The sequence below is a fragment of the Fringilla coelebs genome (genome assembly GCF_963513975.1).
Source record: "Fringilla coelebs genome assembly, chromosome: 1".
Classification (NCBI taxonomy): domain Eukaryota; kingdom Metazoa; phylum Chordata; class Aves; order Passeriformes; family Fringillidae; genus Fringilla; species Fringilla coelebs.
The window spans coordinates 35,529,636-35,553,111 of record NC_140028.1 but is presented as its reverse complement, the minus strand read 5'-3'; the positions used below and the strand labels follow the sequence as shown (position 1 = coordinate 35,553,111).

The window sequence follows — 23,476 nt, the reverse complement described above, 5'->3', positions numbered from 1 at the left end:
AGAAACCACATGTGAGATACTGGAACTACTTGGAGGTTCTGGAAGGAAAATGTTGCTTGTATCACTAAACAGATATGATCCTAAGATAGTAAACATTAGCAGCCTAACATGGAAAATATTTTGGCTGCATATTGCAGAAGCAGTGAAAAGTAGATGTATTGTCCCTTTTTTTTTTGCTACAATTAATTCCAAATGTAAGGTTCATTCAGGTATCTTTTACAAACAGTCATGAAAGAGCAGTATTTCCAGTTGTTTTAGAGGATATTTAAAATTATAATAAGAGTTGCTTAAAGCTATACAAATGAACTCAGTTTTGAGTGCAAGATGCAGATTTCTTGGAAAAGCGTTTACCTCTGTAATTCAGACTGGCTTAACTAAATTTTTGAAGAGAAAGTAACTTTATTTCTGTGGTGGCTTAGCCTTTGCTAGCAGCCAGACTCCCATAGGGCTGCCCTCTTGCTTATGTCTCCTCACTCCTGCCCTTTGGGGAAACAGGAAGAATAAAGCTTGTTGGCCAAGGTGCACATGGTGAGATTGGTCAGCAGCTGCTGTTGGGGGCAAAACAGGCCTGACTTGGGGAAAATTAACCTAATTACCATAAGCCTAAATATTTGATTACTGACTTTGAGTAGCAGAAAATAAAAAGCATGAAGCCTGCAACTTTTTCTGCCCCTTTCCTGTGCCCAGTTTCACTCCTTCATTCTTAGTGTCCCTGCTCCCCTTCCTTGGTACCACCCCAGGTACCGAGTTACCTCTGTGATGCAATGAGTGATGTCAGGCTTGGGAAGGGGGCATTTTGGCCATTACACAGCAGTTTATCTCTGCTGCTTCTGTCTTTTGCACCTTTCAATCTGGTCTGCCATAGTGTCCTTCAGGGGCTGCAGGGGAATCTCTGCTCTGGCACTTGAGCACTTCCTCCTCCTCCTTTTCTGGCCTTGGTGCCTCCAGGGCTGCTTCTCACAGATATGTCCTCAGTCCTACTGCCATGCTTTGATTTGCTCTTGCTCAAATTTGTTTGCAGAGGCATCACAAACGTGACTGATAGGCCCTGCTGTGTCCTGCAGCAACTTCATTGTGGCAACAGCTGTGCCCAGCACAGGGTATCCCCTGGCATCTTCCCACAGCCCCCCACCTTGCCACAGTCACCCATGGAATTGCTCCTCAGACTTTATTAGCCTGAGCATTAAATAAAACCAAGCACACGTGGAAGGAAAATATTTACATTTTTGCATACTGCTTTGGAAAAACAATGCCTCTTCTGGTTACTGGTGCTTTGAGGCTTGCACCTGTTAGCTGTTGCCAGACCTGTAAGATTAACAGAACTGATAGCAAGATGTGAAGGGTGACAGCTGTGTGTTCAGTGTCCTGTTGAGTGTTCAAGATGATCCCTGTTCTATCTTAGGCAGATGAGCTGGTGTTCAAGCAATGTGGGCCATATTGCTTGTGGATAATAGACCATCCCACTTGCAAATAAGCACATCTGTGTCACATGCTGTGTTAATTATATGGTTGTGAGTATCTTTTAATGCCTAAATGGAATCTATAGGCTTTACTTCAGTCTTCCTCTTATAAGATTGACTGAAATGCTGAAAAATAATTCATTGGCTTCAGCTGAGATCTCTCTGGGTTTTGGTTCTGGTTTTCTGCCATTAGAATATTTTTTAATAGACCAGTCTGAGAAAGTTTTCATTTAATGTTTTCTGCAGAGAAGCCTCCATCATCTAGAAAGCAAATTTGCCTTTTCCATTAATTTCAAGCACATGGAGTCATTGAGACTTCTGCTAATAGATAATGTAGGCTTCCATGATGACATCTGAGGAAAGGCCTCTTCAGGTTAGGTTAGACTAGTTGATAGACAGGCAGCTGATTTTTATAAGTATTTTCTACTGATGCTTCTAGAGGCTCCTTAAACAGCTTTTCTTTTTCTCTCTCCTACTGCTTAACAACATAATTTAACTTTATAGTCTGTCACTGAGTACCTAGCAGGAAAATTAGTTGCCATGTCTCTGTTTCCAGTTTATTTTCCTCAGAGACAAATTCATCACCTTCCTCTTGCTGAAAATAGATGAGTGGTTTTATTGTCTGATTTAAGGCAGAAAGAAAGATGAATTAAAGCAGTATGCACTTTTATACTGTGGGTGAAATAATGTGTTTTGGGCTGTTGTGGCAAAGGCATACCTTCTTTCCCACATTATGTGTAAGTGGTTTTTGCCTTACATGCTTTTTATACAGTTTTCTCTCTGATATGTTTGGTTTTTTTCTTTATGTGAAAGAGGAATATGTTGACTGTTAATGGAACTATAAACTGAGAAATCAATGTTTGAAATATGCCAAGTTTTTAAATGCTAGCTGTGTCCCTATAAAGGAGGCAGTTTTTTTGCAGACTTCTGGATGATTATTATTCTGGGGGATGGGAGGGAAAGCCCCAGGAGCAGGTTTGATGTTGCTGTGCTGCAGTGCTGGGTGCTGCATGCTGGAGCAGTGTGACAGGAATGGGCTGGGAGTCAGGCCAGCAGGACTGACAGTGCTCTGGTGCTGGACAGGAGGTCAGCTACACACTGAGTAAAGTGGTGTTTCTTGCATCTCTGCCTCAAAACCAATCTATTGAAATAATTTATTTGAAAATTTAAACTAAATAAGAAAAGTAACTTCAGTTCTGCTTCTTTGCATTTCCAGCATGCATTGGGTCATTGTTAGCTTAACTTTCAGGATGGTTCTCTGTGCTCTCCAGAACTGAGATTTTTATCCTGAGATAAAAGCACATATATTCCTATCACTTTCCTCTGTGAAATGATCTCTGTCAGGATCAACTTCTCTTTGAAGGCTGGAAGTGTGGTGTGCTTAGCATGTTGAATGTACATTTACTCTTGGGGCTTTCTGAAGTCCCTGCTGTGGTTGTTATTCCCTGCCAGGAGCCAAAATACAGATAAGAAGTAATAAACTACAGATTTCTGTTTGATTTCTCTGATTCTACTTAAATTTACATAAGGAAACTGGAATAACTGTTGCATTCAAGCATTTTAAAAACCCATTCCTTCAGCACAATTTATGTATATTTAAAGATGTAATGCATACTGATCTTCATTTTTGCAATAATAAACTGATAAAATATGTTTTGTTATTAACTATTTTTATGTCAACCCTGTCATTTTGTCTCCTGTCTATGTAGCTTTTGATGATCAAGAGGATTCTGCTTTGGACAGCTACCCACAAACCATGGGCCTGGTAAGAACAAAAGGTTTTTTGTTATATTACTTTTTCAAGTGTGAGAAATATTGTGTCTCTCACTGATTTGGAGAAAGGAATAACAGTTAACAAGACAGCAAACTAATTTACTTCTTTTTCTGGTCCACACTAACAACAGCTTCTTTAATCTTGACATACAAGTTGCTTATCTTTGTACATAGAGATGGCCTGATCCTTTAACTCTCTTCCTTTTATATTCATTGGTACTTATTTTATATTCATATGATGTTAGATTGCTGCTGGGGGGTGAGAATTAGTAGAAAAAGCCAAGCCAGAAGCAGTTGCTCTGAATTCAGGTGGTTTAAGTGATGCACTTGGCCAGTCAAGAATTGGATCTGTTCTCAGATGGAATGTTTATTTTCTGACTTGGTGAAAAGAGCAAAATAAAGTGCTATCAAATTAGAATCCTGCACTAACCCCAAATTCTGAATAACAGAGTTCAATTGTATTTCGTGGGAATGTGAAGCAGTGAAACACAGGAGACTGTGCAACAGCAAAGACATTAACCTCAAGGATAATACTGTAACGAAATGCAGAAATGAAACACTTTTTATTTAAAAAAATAATCACATTAATGCACTTTATAGTTGTAATTTAATGCCTGAAATTCTAATTCAGAGCAATGCTTTGCAGTAAAAGATTTCTTTTCTCTTGTTCTGTCTCCTCTGATGGTTTCTACTGCTTTGATTTTAGAGTGGTTTTCAACAGAAATTATTCCTCAGTAGGAGTTCTGTAATAAATGGTTGCATCTATGACATGAGCTATGAGTATTGGTCTTAGTCCTTGATATTATGATGTAGAAATTTGTTATTTTAATGCTTTAATGTGAAAGATTGAGATTGTATGTGGTGGGATAAGTTAAACATAAGAAATCATTCTTCATTTGATCAATACTAAATACAAACCTTAAATGCAAAGCTCACTTTGAGCACTGATTGTTCTGAGCCTTACACAGAGTGACACAGATCAATTTCTTGATGGAAATGTCTGTGTTACACAAATTACCACAACAGCTGTCATGTGTAGGCAATTTCAGCAAATGGGATTTATACTGAAAAGTAAAAAGAAACAAACCCTAATGCTTAAAAAGAATATTAATTCTTTAAAAATGTATTGGGTTTTTAGAACCACAAAATCAGGGTTAGTAGAATATGAACACTGTAGAGCTGCTCTTTGCTTTGCAGAAGTTTGGCAATTAATTTACATTAATTATCATTTGGCCCCAGAAATGTATTAAAGCCTCTGAATTTCCATTTTTTCTCTTTTACTTTTGTAGTTCAGGAACAAATCTAATGAATTCCAGAAAAATTCACTGTTGGAATCGGATAGTGCTTTTATTGGTGAGTTTCTACCTCCCTTAACCATGTTGTGGGTGTACAGACACATGGTTTAGTCTAAAGCTTTGTCTCTAAAATGATTATTACTGTTAGGAAGTTATGTCTCCAAATTAAAATGCAAAGATTTATGAAATGTTACTGCAGCAAATTTGTGTAAAGACACCTAAATTTGATGCTGCTGCTCAGTTGCCCTTTACCACCTTACATCTTTTCATGAGAAAGCAGCTTTCTCTGCTCTTCATGCTTTGTCTGGGAGGTCAGGCTTGTCAAGGGGCTTTTTTTGACATCTTCCCAGCTTTGGATAAGGAAAAGCTAATATTTATTCAGGAAATGTGTTACAATGGTAGCATTGGCAATGCTTTTCTATTGTTCTGCTGCAAATAATTTATTGACAATCACAGCTTACAATTGCAGTCCATCCACAGTGAAATACAAAAGTCTTAGACAGTCAGCGATTCTTTTCATGGTTATTCTTTTGATTTACAAGCATGCTTGATTTTAAGCACGATTATATGGGTATAAAATAGCAATTCATGCTAAATGGGTCACTTTTCTGCTGTTCACATTTTATTTCATTTCACTTGCAACATTATACTTATAGACATTGTCACTTATTCATCATCTGAAGCAGAAGATTTTTAGTTTTCTAAAGATTTTTGTATAGACTGCCTCGTGTAATGTCTCTCTATTCAACCTTTATATGCATGGATGTAAAAGTGCTGTTTTATTTCCAGTTACTAGAAAAACCCAACCAGCTCAGGCCTTTACATGTTATTTTCCATTAGCAGGCATTTCAGTATCTTGAAATTTCTTTCAGTCATCTATGGGAAATCATCTTGCAAGGTTTTTATTCTTTGTTGTATGGGAGATGCAGTAGAGTGAAGCAGATACTTTTTAATGAAACAGTGTTTCTATAAACTGATGACTATTATCTCTGGCTTTGGTTAAAAGCAGAATTTTTCATTTGAAGTGTATTCAAGTCCATTCTGTTAACGTGCAAGTCCTGGAGTACAGGGTAGAACCTGGCACTGGGTGGAGCACAGGGTGGGGTTTCAGCCCTGCTCAGTGCATTTGGTTCTCCCTGCAGTCTGCAATACCTTCCTTTTCAGGTTAAGGATTACTGTGTATTAGTACAGCCCAGTGGTGAAAGGATGCCTCAGAAGAGCCCATCAGTCTAGGCTGGAGCCAAATACCCCATCTCAGCCAGGACAGGCTCATGGAGAGGAACACAAGATGCAGAGCAGACATGCAGGGCTCTTCCAGCTTCCAGTGAGCTGTAGCTGATTGCATTTCATAAGCCTTGCTAAGCTGGGCCTTTCACAGGTTGTCTTTCACCAACTAGAATTAGCATTTTGAATCCCTGTTCACCATCAGCAGTATTGTGTGGATAAATATCCAGCTGTGCCTTCTGTGAACTGTGTCCTTTCATCTGCTGTGAGGCTGCCAGCTCTGTAATGGAGTGTTCTTGGGTATTTCCTAAGGTTCATGATATTTACAGTGCTCTCACTGTTTCCCTTCTTCTTCCCATCCACCTGGTACTTGCAGTTTAGTGAGCTGTTTGAGTTAACCTAACATATTATTTATTCCCCCCACCCCCTTTTTTCCTTTTCCCCCCAGATCATTTCTGGCTGATAAAAACCATGTTCTTCAATAGTGAGCTGTATGCATTAACTAAAAATGTGTTATCCTTTGCATTGTTTGGGCTTTATAAATAGCTACTAACATTCTGAATATTAATCTGGTGACTTCCATCCCTGAACTAAAAATAAAAACTATCATTCTCTGTGGGCTGCCTTCTCTGGGAGTTGTGCTGCTCACATTGTGTGAGGGTCTTTGGTGAAATACAGGGGTGTATTGTAACAGTGCTTGCCATTTCCTAAGAGGAGTGTAACACCACCCTCTGGTTTGCTTGAGGTCTTTTTTGGTTGGGTTTAAAATCCAACTCAATTTTGACATCTATTATGTCAGCATTACATTTATATCCTAGGGCTCAGAAATTTGAGGCTGTTAGAAATAAAGTGTTTGAGGCAGTTAGAAATAAATTAGTTTTTTTTTTTCTTTTTTTGCCTCATTGAAAACCCTAGAATCTATTAGTGTTAATGCAGTGATTTAAAAGCAACAGGATCTCTCTGTGCAACAGGATCTGAATGAGGGATGCTTACAGGAACAGGTAGCATCTGATACTGATGATACACTAATGGTACAAATAAATTCTTAAGCTTGTCCTTTGTTGTGACAAATTCACTTTGTTAAACTATTTTTTTATATTCCAAGTGTCATGGTTTGAGCCTGGCCAATGCCAGTGCCCCCATGAAAATACTTTCTCCCTGGTGTCTACTGTGAGATGAGACCAGGAATAGAGCAAAGCAGGCTCTAACTTAGGAATAAAGGGAAAAAACTTTATTAACCTACAACTATATTTAAAAAAAGAAACACACACAGAACTCAGAATGAAAACCTTCCAAAAACACTCCTCCTCCTCCCACCAAATTCCCAATACATCACAGTAGGACAAAACCTTGGATTCTCAATTCAGTTACCACCCCTCCGATCACTAACTCTGTCTATCACCACCCTTTAGATAATCAATTCTCAGTTCATCAAGGAGAGAGGAGTCTCTCTTGCACCATGGGCTTCCCCTGGAAACACAGTTGGAACCTCTTGTGTTTCCCTGTCACACGTGGCGCTGCCTGGAGATCATCTGGAGATCATCTGCCAGCGTGACATTTTCCCTCCATGCCCAGTGCTCTCACCACTGCGCATGGACCAGAGCTGCTCCCAGGGTTTTCCTTTTAATGGTGCTTTGCTTAGTTCCAAGAAGAGCACAGTCTCTCCCTTTTGGGATACCTGTCCCTCCCAGATTTCACCCCCTGGGGCTGAGGGGTCTCAAGGACAGAGATCTTCTCCTTCACCAAAGATCAAGGGCACCACCACCACCCTCCTCACCTGTCTCTGTTCACACACTCCTTCACATCACATCACTGCACTCTCTTGGCTCCGAGCCATTGCCTCCCCCTAAATGCAGTCTCTGTGTCACAGGAAAAATGGTTCTGTCCATGGCCATACAAGAAAAGTCCAGCCAAAGGCCACTCCATCATCTCCTCCCACCTAGGATTCTTCTCAGCTTCTCTCTGACGTCTTTCACTTGCACAAACTTGCATCACACTTGCCCATTTCCTGCTAGTCCATCTCTACCTCTCTCCTCATTCAGCTCCAAGAGGAATCAGCATTTGTAAGGTTTCCATCATCCAAGAAAAGGGTTAAAATATCAGGCTCTGCCTGTCCAGAACTCCCAGGGCTGCCCTGCCTTCTCCTTCTCGGCTTGCCATGCTGCCAGCACATGATATCGAATTTCAAGGTGGCACAAGCTCTCTCTCTCTGGGGGGCTGTCCGATGTCTCTGGGGGCTCCTCCACCCTTCCATCCTGCAGGGCCTTCTCCTCCCTTCTCTGTCCAGGGCCCCTCACCGCACGGCTTCCCCTCCCCTGCTCAGCCCGGCAGGGCAGCTCTGAGATCTTTCACAGATGGAACCCAAGGGAGCTTCCCCCTGGGAGTTCTCAGCTTTTAACCCCCGTGTTCTCAGAGGCGTATCCATGTCCTCAGTGGCCACACCAGGTGCCAATATTCAAATCTGAGCACCTATTGGTTTGACCACAGCATCCCAAAAAAACCACTTCCTCTGAAACCAGGATACCAAGCAATAGCACTGTTTGGAATATAGTGAAGTTCAGCTGGTCTTGTAGCTGGAATTCTGATACATGATTTGTTAGCCTTACACCATTTTGAAATTATGCTTTGATTTTTTTATTTGAAACATTTTTGTGATAAGAGCATGAGCAGTGTTGGTGAAACTGGGGAAGAGAAAAGATGAGAGGAGAATAAAAAATGTATTTTTAGGGAAAAAAACAACTGGCAATATAAAAGAATTTTCAAAAAGACCTTATTATTCTGAACTTGTTTGATATCAATCAAATTTATTTTTCAAACCTAAGTATGTCAATTTTCAATCAAAATAATTGTTTAGTTCTTATGTTTAGAATTGACACACATTTGTCCTTTAATTTTTTTTTTTAATTTTATGTGATATACTGGACTAACCACTTTTCTAAAACATGACTTTGTTGTCACAAAGAGTAGTTGATGGTTGTGGATTCTGTGGAGGATTTGTTGAGCAGGGTCCTTCCTTTTCCTGGGAGGCTCTGTTCTGAAGATGCCAGAGTGTCTGCAGTAGGAAACAGAGCCCACTGTTGCACCAAGCAGCAGCAAAGCCATCAGCCAGCCCCAGGCTGGGTTTACTGCTCCTGGAGGAAAAAACAAGAGCACTTGTTTGAAACAGTTTGTGTTTGAGTTTCCAGAGTCAGCAAAAGAGGGGGAAATAGACAGGTGTGAAGCAGAGCCATCACTTTAGGGTTCATGTGTGTTATAAAAAGAGATTCAACTCCTCCCACTGTAATGTGATACAAGTATGATCAAAAAGTGTAGTTATTTTTTCTTGTATGAATAGATGCTAACATTTTATTACATGAAAAGGCAGAGATATGACCAAGGATGTGTGTTTAAAGCATAGATTTTGTTATCATATTCCATGCAACACTGTCAGTGCATGTAATGTGTTTATGTATTTCATGTAACAAATTTATTTATGACTCTGATTTTCCAAGTGTTCTCCCTTTCAAGTAGAGGTGCTGTGCTCATTTGAGTACTGGTTTGCTTTAAAGGTCTGGGTATAAACAAGATTTGTAATGAATGCATTCCCATGATGGAGTCACGTACAACATATTGGCTTGTTTCAAAACATAAGCAGGTTGGAGCACTCTCTGGTATTTCGATTCCTTTGAAAATTATTTCACCTGTTGTTCCAGGTGCTAATGGGGAAATGTTTTCTGCCGTAGAAGAAGTGAATTTATTACCACAGCACCCACTTTCTGCAAGGGAGAGGAGACGACTGAAGCAGAGAGCTTTGGAGAGTGCTGCACATGTAAGAACTGACAGATGTAATGTCAGAGAGTTCCTGTGCTTCCACAGTGACTCCATGTTATGGCTCCTGAGGGAGCACACCTGCAGTTATTTGCCCTTTTAAAAGGGATGCTGTTTAACTGAAGGATTTGTGCCTTTTTGGTTTCCCTGCAGGAGGAAGTTCCAGCAGGGCAGACGCCTGACAGCTTCTCCTTGCACTCCAACTTCAGCCTCGACGTGGATCAGGTGAAAGGCAAGAACGAGGAGCGACTGCACAGACCGACTGAGCTCCAGCAGAAATCTCCTTCCTTGGGTATGCTCCCTGTAGCAGAGATGATGTACTGAACACTAAGTAATTACAATAATTAAAAGAACAAGTAATAATAGGCTTTACGTAGCAGAACAGTGAGCAACCAGATCAAACACAGGAGTTATTTATAGAGCTCTGTAGCTGGTACAAGGGCTTCCCCAGCATGCCTCAACACAGCTTGTTTAGACTGAGTTCAGAGGAGGAGAGTAGGAGAAGATTGTCATATTCCTGTCTGATCAGCCACTCCTACTTGTCCTGTGAGCACCACTGCAGTGTGGGCAGCAGGATGGGGATATCCAGCTGCACAGCTGAAATGGCAGTGGGAAGAAATAAAACACTCGAGTGGTGAATGATGATGAGGTGCCTGTGTGAGTCTGTTGGCATTCCTGGGAGTCAGATGTCTGTGGTCCAACCAGCATGAAGATATGCCAGAGAACTGTGTAGGATGAAGTACTTCAGTTTCTAGTTAATTTGATTTTTCTAGTGGTTTGTTAATATTAATGATCGTTCAGTATTTGAGTATGTGAGTATTTGATACTGATACCTCTTTCACTGCACACACACTTGAATTCATTCCAAGTTTCTTACATCAGGTGCTGGGAGTTGTCTTGGAGCATCTCCAAACGCTGACTGCCTGATCTAGATCCCTATTGTGTATGAAGTACCAATCATGGCAACCATTAATGACCTTTAATTTCTCACATGGATTGAGACCCAGTTCATACACTTTGTGCTAATGATTCTTTCATACGAGTCTGAAATCTCCCTTTTTTTTGGGAGCTAGTTGCTATGCTGTCTAGGCAATTACAGTATCAGTATCCTTTTTATAAACTTAAAGAGAGTACAGATGCTGGCAGTATTTTTGATTCTGTTGCTATGGGTACTCTTACAAGCACTTCATCTTTTTTTTGTTTGTTTTAACCATCTCACTGTGGATTTAAGTCACTAAAAAATAAACCCTGTTCATACTAATTTTCTTCTAAAAGAAAATCTTTACTAATTTTACTCCACCCAGATATATTTGCTATGTGAACTACTACTACTTCAGTATCTTTGTTGCATTTCACCTCTTTTGTAATTTCACCTCATATCATATGCACTACACTTTTTATTTTGCTTGCCTTCTTTTTGTCACAGCCTCCAGAGCTTCAGCCTTTAGATAAATATAATTTTGATATATGTGTGTGTATATATATATATATATATTTATATTTATATGTCTGTATGTAGGTTGTTCTCTGGAGCACATGGGGACCCATCACTCATCCTTGGCATTTGTGCCTCTTGGAAAGGCAACAATAGATCCTCTTGCTCAGTTGTGGTTGTTCAGGCTGCACTGCTGCTTGCCCTCCTGTTCCCTCCTTGTGCTTAGGGATGTTACAGAAAAAATGAGTGAAGCCAGGCATTTTGCTCCTTTTCCCTAACAATCTGAAAGAGCCCTTGTGGCATCCTCTTGCTTTCTGAGCAGCCAGGACTGTCATTTCTCCTCTGCTTTTAGAGACACTGCTGAGAGAAAATAAATTTCTCAAATACTTAACTAAGGAACCTGGTTATCTTCCCTTGAAATGACCAGAGATGGCAATTCACAGGCTTTGATAAATTCTAAGAGCTGATCTGGTTCAATAAGGAGTCTCTGTTCACAGCAGTTCACTTTCTCCTGTGGGACTGATGTGGGAATCCTATAGGCATCCTAGTATTGTTTTCTTAATTGGAAAATTAGACAAAAGGAGTCAGGCCTTCTCCATTTTTACCCATCTAAAAAAATCCCCATCAGTGTAGACTTGGTGAATATTTGGGTGATGGAGTCTCTGTCAGGCAAGGTATGTGTGTTCTTATGACCATAAACAAGAGGAGGCTCAGATACAGAAGAGGGAATTCTCACAGGTTTGGGCACACAAGATGTGCTGCTGTTGGTGTTCTGCAGGAGTCCAGATACCATTCCATTTCTAAAGCAGGATTTCGTGCTAAGCAAAAGCTTTCCTTACCCTCAGCCTCCACATGCAAACTGAATTATCAAGAGTCTTGATGTGTGTCCCAATTAAGGACAGTTTTTTAGGGAGTGTGTGAAGTGTTGAAATTCATGATGAAGATCTGCAGTGCAGCTGATCTGCTGTGCTTTCTAAAAGCAGCACCAAGTGAGTGTGATCCAGTGATGTGCACTGTGATCTGACCTCTGGCAGAACAGTTGATCTTGCCTCTGGCATCTGCAAGATCTAAAGGCTTTGCTTTAAAGGCAGAAGTAGTTAAGTGTGGGGAAATGCAGCCCTCTGGCCTGGACATTCCCAGTTTGTCTGTCTCTGAATAACCTTATTTTTATTTTTACTAGATATCATCTCTTAAAGCAGCAAACAGAAAATTATTTTCTTCAGGTATCACTTTCCCTCCTGTGTGCTGTTAACCCCTCTAAACCTACAAATGCAAAAAACTGTGGGTTCCAACCCATGGGAGAGTTGATCTGGCCCAGGATTGAGGAGACAAAGAGGTTCACTCTGCCAGCTGCAAGCACAGGAGATGACAGGCCCTAGAGAGAGGGAGGTCTGCTCTCACTTCTAGTGTTGCAGACAAGTTTTAACCAGACTGGGAGGGCTTGGAGGATGATCAGATCACTGTCTGTGTGATGTGACAGAACTAATGATTCCTGCCAAATTCTTTTGGAACAAAAAGTATTTGGCATTTTGTTTTAGAACCTGCAATCCCACCTAACAGACAAAGAGGGAAACTGAGCCCTTGCTCCCAGCGTGTGTGGGGTTGTGCAATTCTGTCCTTCCCTTCACCCCTGCACACCTGCCTGCTGCTTCTCCAGGCCTTGGGCTCTCACACCCATGCTTAGACCATCAACTTTGTTTTTAATGAGAATCTTCAGATTCTCATTGCTTTGGTTTAAATTCTCATTTTTAAAAAGTCATCATTTTTTGCAGAATAAAAACCTGAAATTTGTAAAAATCATCCAAATACTAAAATTACATTACAGTTATTAATTGCTTAGGCTAATTATTTAATCACTGAAGAATATGCAATTCTGTTTTGCTTTAATTAGGATGTTCTTGCAAAAATGTTGATTTCTTTTCCTAATCTAGAGTCTTTAAACATGTTTCTGTCCACCTTTATCACCAAGAAACCAGAACCTCTTCACTGATGTGGTTTAATTTTAAGAGGAAAACATTGCATTTTTCAGTCGTTATAGTTAGAGGGGATTTGCATAATTTTTTTCAAGTATGTAAAAAATTAGATGCATTGAAGCCAAAAAATTAACAGCACAGAGGAACTTATATCTTTATACCCCTTCATATATAGTAAAAATGTATGTTGTTTGATAGTCCACACTAAGAACTATTTGTTTAAGGTATTAGTTGTGTGTATAATTGCTGACAGAATTGAAACAAGTAACAGTAGAGTTCAGAGTGATCAGGACCCCAAGTTCATAGGCAAGGCATTTCTGGTTTTTGTTAGGTGGGGCTTGTTTTGTAGCTGGAAGATCCCAACTTAGCCAGTTTCAGCAGGACATTCACTGAGGTTTGGGCGGTGATGCAGAGGCTCTTTTGCATTTGCACTGTTAAACCAAGTTAAAACAATTCTTCCTCAGTAGGAGACTGTTTATACAAGGTTCAGTCAGGCTACTGTAATTGAATGACCTTATTTTCACATGCATTTTTATGCCTACAGGCACTGACAGATTTGATTCTCCCTAAATAGAAGTTTTTTATAAAGCAAGAACCCTCTGCCGAGTCCACCCACCTCTGCCTGTATCCTTATCCCCTTGCTGAGCTGCTCGGGGGGAGCTGTTGAGGCCCAGTTCCCCAGAACCTCAGCAAATGCGTGCTAAGTAGAAATGTCATTTAAAAGCATTATTATATATATAATTGTAAAGCATTATTGCCGCACTGATTGCAGCCAAGCCTGCCCCGTGTTGTGACGGGAAGAGCTCCTGTCCGTCCGACCGTCTAACACACACGTGTTGCTCTCCTCTCTCAGGTGATGACATTTCCTTAGGGGACGTGGACGACCTTCTGAAGCGCACCCAGTCCCAGGCCAGCTCTACTGACACGGTGGCCACGGAGCCCTGGCTGCGGCCGGGCACGTCGGCCACGCTGCGGAGGCTGCTGGCGGAGCAGCCGGGCGCGGGCAAGCTGTCCCCGGAGAGCGCGCTGCCGCTGGGCTGGCACGGCCTCTCCACCGCGCACGGCTGACTGCGCCCGGGAGTGCCCCGGGAAGCCCGCAGGCAGACAGAGAGAGCTCTCTCCCGTGTACAGTGTGGAGCTGTGCGAGTAACTGCAAACAGCAATAATAAAGGGTCAGACGCTGCAGTGGAACGGAGATGGAGCGCGGGGATGTTTTCTATTCTGTGACGTGGGACGTAGAGGAGTAGCTTGGCAGCTTTTGCACTTTTTACACAACTTAAGTTTCAGCCTCAGAAACAGTGTGTTGGGTGTGAATTTGATATTAAATCAAAGATGTTTTTTAGGTTTATAGTCAAACTCCAAAACTTTCTGGCATTAGAACAGCCCAAGAGCAGAAGGGCATTAGGTTTTTACCCACAGAGTAACTTGAACAGGGACGCTTGGTTTTCATACAGGATAAATGCTGTCCCACGTGAAAGCATGGCTAACACTTTCACAGAAAAAAAAATTACTATTAAAAATGTGTCTTACTTTCCCTAACTTGTTGTGTGCTGAAAATACAGATATTGTTGAATATATTTATGTTTCTGATTGAAGAGTTAATAAAGTATTTTGTTACTAAAATTATTTTTGTTATAAAAACTGTGAAAGCCGACTTCAATTTTCTGAATTTATGATTTGCTTCAGCTTTCATTTACTCAGGAACAAACTGGAGTGTTAAAGCTGTCTCCAAATAAAAACATGTGGAAAATCTCTTCATTGAGAGCCCAGAGCTTTAGCAAGAAGGATGTGGAACAAGATTTTAGGAGTTCAGTGAACTACATAACCAAGGTAAACCGGGGTAATGCTGCAACTTTTCTCTTTGTTAGGAAATTCCTACCCAGAGGCCTAAACCTGTTCAACAGGGGGAAAAATGACATTAATAAACCACTGATGAAAACAAGAACTTTTAAAACGGTCTTTTATTTTTACTACACTGGCACCTTCAAGCTTTTGTAGACTGTAGGCTACAGCAGTTCCATGATGATGGCAGGCAATGTTTGCTGACAAATGTACTTTCAAACCTGTGTGATGTTGAGCTTCCTGGGCTTAGCACATTCCTTCCCAGAGAGGATTTGCCAAATCAGGGAAATTCTTACCCTGAATTTCTGGTTCAACAGTAAGAAGGTTCAACAGTGTGGGTCTGACAGCCATGGCCACTCAAGCAGGGGCACAGGTGTAATCCCTGACCTGGGCTGGAGCGGGTACCTCGGGCTGCCTGGCTGCTTCAGTCTGGACTTCCCAGAGACAGAGGAAATAACTTTGTGAAAATGCTTTGTAATAGTACACTTACCATCCTCTCATGCCAAGGCCCACCTTATGCCTTTTATACTTTGTCACCTGCCCTGAGGGCTCTCTCCACTTGCCTCACAAGTTGGAAACACATTCACTGTACCAATTCCAGGCTAGATGCAGAATTTCTCTTCCTCATGTAACTGCTTACAGAGTTTTATTGGAGTTTCTCCCCTGAGAGAAGCATAAAGTGTCTCCCTAAAAAGCCACCCTCATTTCACTGCAGTAAGTCTCATAACTGCCACAGACCATCAGAACCTGGCATTCCTTTCCTCCAGTTCAAGGCCAGGATGTGGCACAACCCCTCTGAATTACTTCCTTTACCTGTGCTGTGGCCTGAAACCACTGAAATTACTTTAACATCATTTCTCAGCATCCCTTAGCACCATGAATTCCACTCTTCCCTGCAGCTACCTTGGGCACTACTCAGGACACTGAATCCTTTGCACCTTCCCTTTCCAGATCTTCAGTGTTCTCTGCCTCTTCAAAGTTCAGCTTTGGGCAGGGCCCTTCTGCCTCCCTAACCTTTTATCATGACAGCCTCACCTGCAAAATAAGTGTATCTGCAGTCCCAGCCCTGATGAGATCACTAAAAGAGAACCTATTCTCTGCCCCTGCCCCCAGTTCTGACAATTACCATATATGTGAGTGTTCAGAGAGCTGCAAGTTGAACACGATGCCCAGAGTACACCTGGTGCTGCTCGGGCACTGCAAGAACTAAAGAGAGGCACAAAAGAGTTACAATGACACCAAAGTTCAGCTCCCAATGAACCAAAATTGAACAGCTATGGGGCCTTGTCCACATGAGCAATAAGTAAGGCATGAGAAGGCCAGGCTGTAAAAGAATAATGTCCTTATTAAAGAGGAGTACACAACAAAACAATAAAGCAGTGAGGTTTAAAACCAGAAAGAGCCCCAAAACCCCAACTGCCCAAGGTTTTAGATAATTCATCGTAGTTGCTGCTTTATCTTGAACAGAGATGATTAGAAAGCAATCAGGCAGACACACAAGGAACAGTGGTTGTTTAAACAGTGCTCAGGGTAGCAGTGTCAGGGACACCCTGGTAATGGTCTCAGAACAGTTTGCTAAAGCCATGGGAGCCAGTATGACAATGAATCGGATGGGACACATTATACTCACCATAAAAAATTTTACTGGTCACTGTCAAAAGACCTTAGGTCTGGCCTAACACAGCAGTTTAAGATTAAAACACAGCACAACAAATGGAACAAGTAAAATTCAGCCCAAGAGGAAAGGCTACAATTAATTCAAATAACCTCAGTTCAACCCCTTCTGACTCTGGTAGTTGTTATTTAGTTTTGCTCCACCCCAATTAACTTTGTGAGCAAACACTGAACCACAGGTCATAGCATTTTAATTCCCTTTTCTGGCTTTTCCAATAGCTATTTCACTGAACTGCTTACACTTATTTTTGGAGCCTGCTGTGAATGTCTGTGGCAGATATACTGCCCTGAAAGAGGAGGCTCCCTCACACACCTTGCTCTTCCCACTGCTCTCCTGTGCCAGTCCGGAGTTTTCTGGGAACACACTGGAGAACAATCCAATTCCACTCTTACTAACAAAATCAAAGATGCTGTTGTGGCTGAGCTGGCTGATGTGTTCCAAGTCAGCAGAACTGCAATCCCAGCCCTTCCCCCTTTATCCAGCAGCTGTTTTGTGTTTGTGTTTTAATCCCCAGTGAGCAAAGTGTAGCACTACAGGGTCCATCTGACCAGTTCATGTAGTGCTTTTATTCTCCTCCAGCCTCCAGCCCTGCCCACCCTTTTTTTTTTTTTTTTTTAATTTACTACTTCTTTTCCCCCTGCATTTGTTTTTAACAGTGAGAAGAGGCATCCCAGTCGCCCAGAGGCACCCAGCTTTCTGCTGCCATGGTCTGGGGTTTGCTCCTTTGAAACACAAGCATGAGAGGCAAAGCAAACTGTAAAACAAGTAGCTGTGGATTAGACTGGTTTTGATTGCACTGATGAAAGAGTTCAAAAACTTTATTGACCTATAACCTGATTAGAATATGCCAGATGAGAACCAAATATTGTACAGAAAGTTGTACAGAATTTTTTTTTTACATAGAAAACTTTACATATCTGTACCATATACATTTTGTCCATCTGAAAAAAATTTCTACATCCATTGTAATACAGAATGCTTGACAATCTCGTCTGTTAACCATCAGAGCACAATTCACAGTATGAATACATTTCCAATAAATTTAACCATCCCCAAACCATGCCAGATTTGTTACTTGAATATATCCAACATTAAATTCTGTACATAAGAGTGAAATCTACATCAAACAAAAAACATCTGACAGCAGACACAACCTAGACTTGTTTGCAGTGATTCAAGTTCCAGTCCTTGAAGGATCATCATTTCAATGGCTCGTTATATTTCAAAGCCCTAAAACAAGTATATTACAGGTAGTTATGTCAGTCGTGATATTTCTACCGCTGTTCTTGACAAAAGTCGGCAACAATAACTTCTGGGCTACAATGAAACAAAACAAAACAAAAATAACAAAAAAGGAAGAAAAAAAAATCACAACCCAAAAAAAGAAACCCAAACTTCTAGTGCATTTGGTAAACAAGGAAGAGTTATGGGCTTTCAACAAATCAGTATTTCAGAAATAAAATAATTTGGGAAGAACTGTATAGTGTTAAAGAGTTTATATTACAGATCTGCATCTCTGTACATTTTCACAGAAGGATGATTACCAATGTCTCAGACAGCCTGAGTGTGCAAAAATCTTAGAATATCAGACATAGTTGCTAAATATTTTTTTCCATGAACAATAATCTCCATTTTCTTTTCACTATAAACATTTTATCCTTCAAAATACAGCTCTCCTGAGTTGTACTTCTCACAGAAGCTCAAACCTTTACATATGTATGTTTCTTTGGGTACATTTCACTTTCACACCCGCCATAAACATCTGTTGCTATGCTGCTGTCTAGGACAGTAAAGGACACTGCAGCCCGTGCTGACAAGGGGGACTGTGCTATAAACTGGCTCTGTGTTCAGCAGGAGCCAGGCAAGAGAAACCGAAGAGAGAGAATCCGCCGGGAAAGAGAGGGACTGGAGTGTGGCAAGCCTTAATTACAGTTGGAGGCGTCTGTACCGTTAACCCTTGGATACACGTTGCCAGAGAAAGAAACCATTTCTATGGAGATCCAGACAGAATGGCCCAGCTACCTGGTCCTTTTATTTAGCTGAGGAATATAAAGTTGGAAACAGAGCGTCCCTATCTGCTAATGCTTGCTTATTCCAGGTTCTTGCTCTGGTGGTTGGGATATTTGGAAAACCACCCCGATCCGCAGGAAAAACCTTCGCAAAACAGCCCGAAGCTCAGGAATAAGGTCAAACTGCATGATTTCACACAACAAAGGATAGTAGAACGAGGCATGGGCCTTGAACTGAGGAGAAAACAAACAAGAAATTACTCTATTATACATGGGTACACCTCAGAAAGCACACTGCAAAATGAGAATTTTAAATACTCTCCCAAATGAGGTGAGAAACCCACAAAGTGACAAGCAGAAACACCTTTACGACTGAAATTAGCAGTGCTAGAATAAGGCTAAGAGAGCTGTGATACACTCTGACAGATGCTCACCAGCTACACAAAGCTCCTTACTAATGCTTATTCTCCAAGAGGAAATATTTTTCTATTATGAGCTTTTTTCTTGCAGTTGGCCTTTTTCATCACTTAATTATTTCAGCCAAGTGCTCTTAGAGGGAGATTAAACAGGGATTTATTTACTGCAGAACTGCTTTGGAGAAGGTCAAGGTGTACGTGTACCTGCAGCACTGGCAGCAGAAACAAGAGTTAATTCTTTGAATAGAATATCCTCACTAATTGTCTTCCTCAGCAGAAGCAGGGTAAAAACAATTTAACACACACTTCTAAAGAATTGCAGCATCTTTAAACTTCTCTGACACATTTTATTTTATCACTCATTGCACCTTCACACTGAATTATTAGTGTCAGTATCTGTCAAGTGCAGTTTGAATGTATATTCCCTCAACACAAGAGTGTCTACAGAGCAGCAGGAGCTTTTAAAGACAAGTCTGTTACTGTGTGTGATGAACCAGTCTGGAACTACTTCTTACCTATACACGTCATCTCAAACATCATTGCAAACAGTTACTTACCCTTTCATCACTTATCTTCAGGACTTTAGTCAAAAATAAGAGTAAAAGGTTAGTCCAGGCTTCCCGGTGACTTTCTGATGTAAGAGTGAGGAAATAGCTCAGAGCCTCGCTGCAGACACTGGAGACAAAAGACACAAAAAAATAACAACTCACATTTCCTTCTGAGCTCTACTGCAGAAAGAGGGCTTTGGCTTAGCAAATTCTGGCAGTGTAAAGGCCTGGTGTAGTACAGCATTGCTTTATGAAAGCTGCTCTAAACCTGGTTAATGACAGAAAGCAGTGACCTTGTTCAACTCAAACCCAAAGTCCTAGGACTTCAGTAATAAATAAGCTGACAAGACGTGGTTATACTGTCTGTGAATGTATTTGAAAAGTATCAAGTGCTCTTTGAGAGGTATGTGACAAAATGCTGTGTGGCCTTTGTGAATATCTCATGTTGACGTAACCAGGCAGTTTTCAGCTCTGCTTCCTAGTCTGTGAATCTTAATGTCTTAAGGTTCACAGACTTGCCTTAAGTGTTGCTGTTGAGGTTTAAAGCCCTCCCTTATTCCAACAGTTGCTTGAAAACTTCATAAACAAAAAACATTCAGATCAGCAACCAAAGAGCCAAAGGCCTCTGTATGCTCACAAGGCTGCTAGAGCACAGTGTCCATTCCTGAGAATGAGAACAAACGGTGCCAGTTCTCTAAAATACCTGATGTTAGTAAAGGAAAAAAACAGGGTTTAGGTGATAGCTGCTTTCCTTTTTAAAGAAGAGCCCCCACCTACCCACATGATAGAAAAAAAAAGGTGAAAAAAAATCTTTGTTCTCCTTGCAAAACATGTAATGAGAACAAAAATGAGAGACATCATCAGTAGCAGGAGGCACAGCACTCCCCACAGAACGTAAAACTCTTAATATCAGCTGTGACCACCACACGCCCATGTTGGCTCTAGAAGTTTACAGCAAACAAAGATGCTCTATCCTTTTAAATAACCCACTCCATTTCTTTAACATCAGAAATAACACAACAGCTCAGCTCCATGGGCCTTACTTCAGCAGTCTCTGCTGGACTTCCTCCCAGGCGCTGGTGCGGCTCTCGTCCATGTACATGCGGAACAGGATGCGCAGCCCACAGGCCAGGCTGCTCGTCTCCTGCTTCAGCAGGTTGGGCTTGGACTTGCCTTTGAAACCTACAGGAATTCCAAGCATCCAATTACATTTTTGGTTCAGCTGACATTCTTTCTTACAGTCTCCCACTTCTCTTTCTAAGCATCTTCTGCACACAGACAGAAGAACCACCTCAGGTAAAAAACTTCTCATAATATTTATTACAATGGAGCATTGCTACAAATGAACCTATTTATTTGTGGCACAATGGTGTTTGGCACCCGTTTTTAGTATCAGCTTACAAGTGGCTGTGAAACTTATGTTTGTGCCTGCAGTTTCCAAGCATGGGACTCACACCTACAGCCAAGATCAGCTTGGCAGCTGTACCTCAAAGAAACCTTGAATTTTAGGAAACCAGAGATATTTGCCCCTCCAAAGATTAGGCTTCCTCCCTTTACAAATCCTACACTTACAGAGCTAAAGCTTCAACTTTTACATTTGGCATTGAAGTACTCCTGACCTATTTCTGGGCCAATTCACACTGTCACAAAGTATTTCTTCAAGGGGACTGACTCACCTGCTTTCCAGAGAGCAGTTCTTTGTTCATTGTTTGAATTAAATGCTTTAGCAAATCGGTGAGATTCCAGCAGACAATCAAGAAGTTTGAAAAGCTGCTGCGATGTTAGGAAACGATACATCCCTTGATCCTGTGTATCCACATGGACATCAAAGTCTACTGCATCTCTCTATTGAAAAAAGGGAAACAGGAAGAAAAAGACTTGAAGTAAAAATTCACAACTGTTTTCAGCAAGCTCCTGTGATAACTCAATCCTACCCTGTTTACATCTGTACTTGTACTTAAACTTAACACAGTATTAAAGGTTGTATCCACATCCCAGATATATAAATCCCTTTGAGCAATACATGTTTTAATCTCCACAGTGCTGCCCTGGCACAGCAAATGCAATTTAAGGAAAGTTGCAAAAGATCTCAACATGCCAATAGAAATTCTCAAATGCATGTAAAAATTGTGAATTAGCAAATGCTACAGGAATTTAAGAAACTTTACCTTAAAAGCTTTGGAGGAAAAGTGTTAAAAAGAGAGGTACCTATCAGTTCCACTTACTTGTGCTGCTGCTAAATTCTCTGCATCCTCTTTTTTGCTAGTTGCTGGGAAGAACACTATGTTGTCGATCGTCTGAATGAGTTCCAGCTGTACAACACACTTGATCAAAAGAGCAGCAAATAACTTCTGTTCTGGAAATTCTTTAAAGGAAAGAAAGTTACTTGTTAACTAAAGAACTTTTCTGAGCTGTTTTGAGGGCGTGTTGAAGAACAGTTTAACTTCAAGCACATGTGTAAATCAAACCTGGAATCCACCTGCTGGAATTACTAACACCAGGAGAGATCACTGTGGTACCAACCAGAACTTCTTAAAAAACTGTTTCCTGAAGTTGTCTGTGATACATTGCATCAACCTGGTTTCGTGTTACTAAAATCACCAAAATGAGTGACTTGGGCCTCCAGTGCAATAGCAAGAGCCAGAGGCTGTTCCCAGGCAGGAGGCTCAGTACAGCATTGGCACCATGCTTGTTTGCAGCTGTGGCAAGTACTAATGCACCACATGAACATTTTAAGCAACGAAACATAACTGCGCAAGATGTTAAATAAGGGTTTGATACACTCTTCAAATCAGAGACAGAATTCTTTTTCAGCTACTGCTTCTGTAGCATTTTGCACTGAAAAATCTCTGCCCCTAAGAAAAGAAATCTCACACAGCACTGGAAGAAGACTACCATTTTTAAGATTTTGCTTTGGGTAAAAAGCCTAGAAGCTTGCAGTTGAACTCTTGGATTTTTAAAACACAGGCAGAAAATGCAGTCCAAGAGAGTTCTTTCATACTACATGAAGACAAAAATTTAAACAATGTGATTTCTTCACATCAGGTTTCTGAAGTCCCAGCTGGGACTGTAACTAATATACCAAACATTCAGTACATACTACTCTAGACAGATAAAAATTCCAAACCCCTGCAGAGTACACACTTGCTGCTGGCCTGGCTTTAGTCGTTTCTTCCGCTACTGCGGCCCCTGTGCTGGGCTGGTATGGGCGTCCATCTGAAGATCGAGGCTGGATGGAGTCATGGATATCTACTGACTTCTGGGAGATTGTATCCTGAAAAGAAAAAAAAAAGGAAAATTACGTAATTAAGTTACAGAAAACTTTTGGTAATTGGTAATAGGGTTGTGCTCTTCAGAGCTCAAGACATTTGCTGTTTCAACACTGCACTTGCATTCACTATAGTCATACTTGCTATGAGCATTCATGAAAGATGTACCAGAAAGGTGAGCTACTAAGAACCAACTGAAAATTTAACAAGTAACGAACACTTAAGTACACAGGAAAGGTAATGAGCAGCATTTTTCAGACAGGTTTTTGTACTCCCTCCAAGCATTTCTTCTGTCATCCAAGAGTTAATACAGCTTTTACCAGATCAAGAGTAGGTGCTTTGCTACCAGGTTCCTGTAAAGAACACCTCAGCTTCTCATATCAGTAGATAACCGAAGTTTTCATCTCTACTAAGTAAAAATGTATATTTTAATAGGTATCATGTCTACTGATAGCAAAACAATCCATCATATTTGAGCAACCTAAATAAAAATGATATGAAAATATCCAAAGCATGCAAAGGTTTTATCCTACTAAATGAGAGAGCCAAAATATTTGTCCTTTAGTATCATTTATTACACAAGTTCTGTTAATTCTGAAGTTGCAAAGTATCTTTTTACACTGAAGACAAAAATAATTTTTAAAAACATTCATTGTAAACTATTTCAAAGGGAAAACATCTTTCAATTTACTCAGAACTAAGACATTTATTTGCCATTTATGCATGCTATTATATTTGACATAAATGGAT

The 23,476-nt window shown here is 40.8% G+C and overlaps 2 protein-coding genes across 12 annotated transcripts in view; one reads left to right on the top strand and one right to left on the bottom strand.

Moving 5' to 3' along the window:
* CSPP1 (centrosome and spindle pole associated protein 1) overlaps positions 1-14,854 on the top strand; it is a 63,258-nt gene extending 48,404 nt beyond the window's left edge. For all 10 annotated transcript variants that reach the window (XM_084218226.1, XM_084218225.1, XM_084218230.1 and 7 more), the window contains 5 exons: positions 3,170-3,225; positions 4,523-4,586; positions 9,445-9,560; positions 9,713-9,851; positions 13,821-14,854. In XM_084218226.1, coding sequence (XP_084074352.1) covers positions 3,170-3,225; positions 4,523-4,586; positions 9,445-9,560; positions 9,713-9,851; positions 13,821-14,035 — 590 coding nt within the window. In that variant the 3' untranslated portion in view covers positions 14,036-14,854. The remainder of the gene's footprint in view (positions 1-3,169; positions 3,226-4,522; positions 4,587-9,444; positions 9,561-9,712; positions 9,852-13,820) is intronic.
* Positions 14,855-16,947: 2,093 nt separating this feature from the next.
* ARFGEF1 (ARF guanine nucleotide exchange factor 1) overlaps positions 16,948-23,476 on the bottom strand; it is an 85,550-nt gene continuing 79,021 nt past the window's right edge. For both annotated transcript variants that reach the window (XM_084203832.1, XM_084203831.1), the window contains exons 34-39: positions 22,602-22,731; positions 21,683-21,822; positions 21,134-21,302; positions 20,501-20,639; positions 19,467-19,584; positions 16,948-18,727 (exon numbers count right to left, since the gene is read on the bottom strand). In XM_084203832.1, the coding sequence (XP_084059958.1) occupies positions 18,563-18,727; positions 19,467-19,584; positions 20,501-20,639; positions 21,134-21,302; positions 21,683-21,822; positions 22,602-22,731 (861 nt within the window). In that variant the 3' untranslated portion in view covers positions 16,948-18,562. The remainder of the gene's footprint in view (positions 18,728-19,466; positions 19,585-20,500; positions 20,640-21,133; positions 21,303-21,682; positions 21,823-22,601; positions 22,732-23,476) is intronic.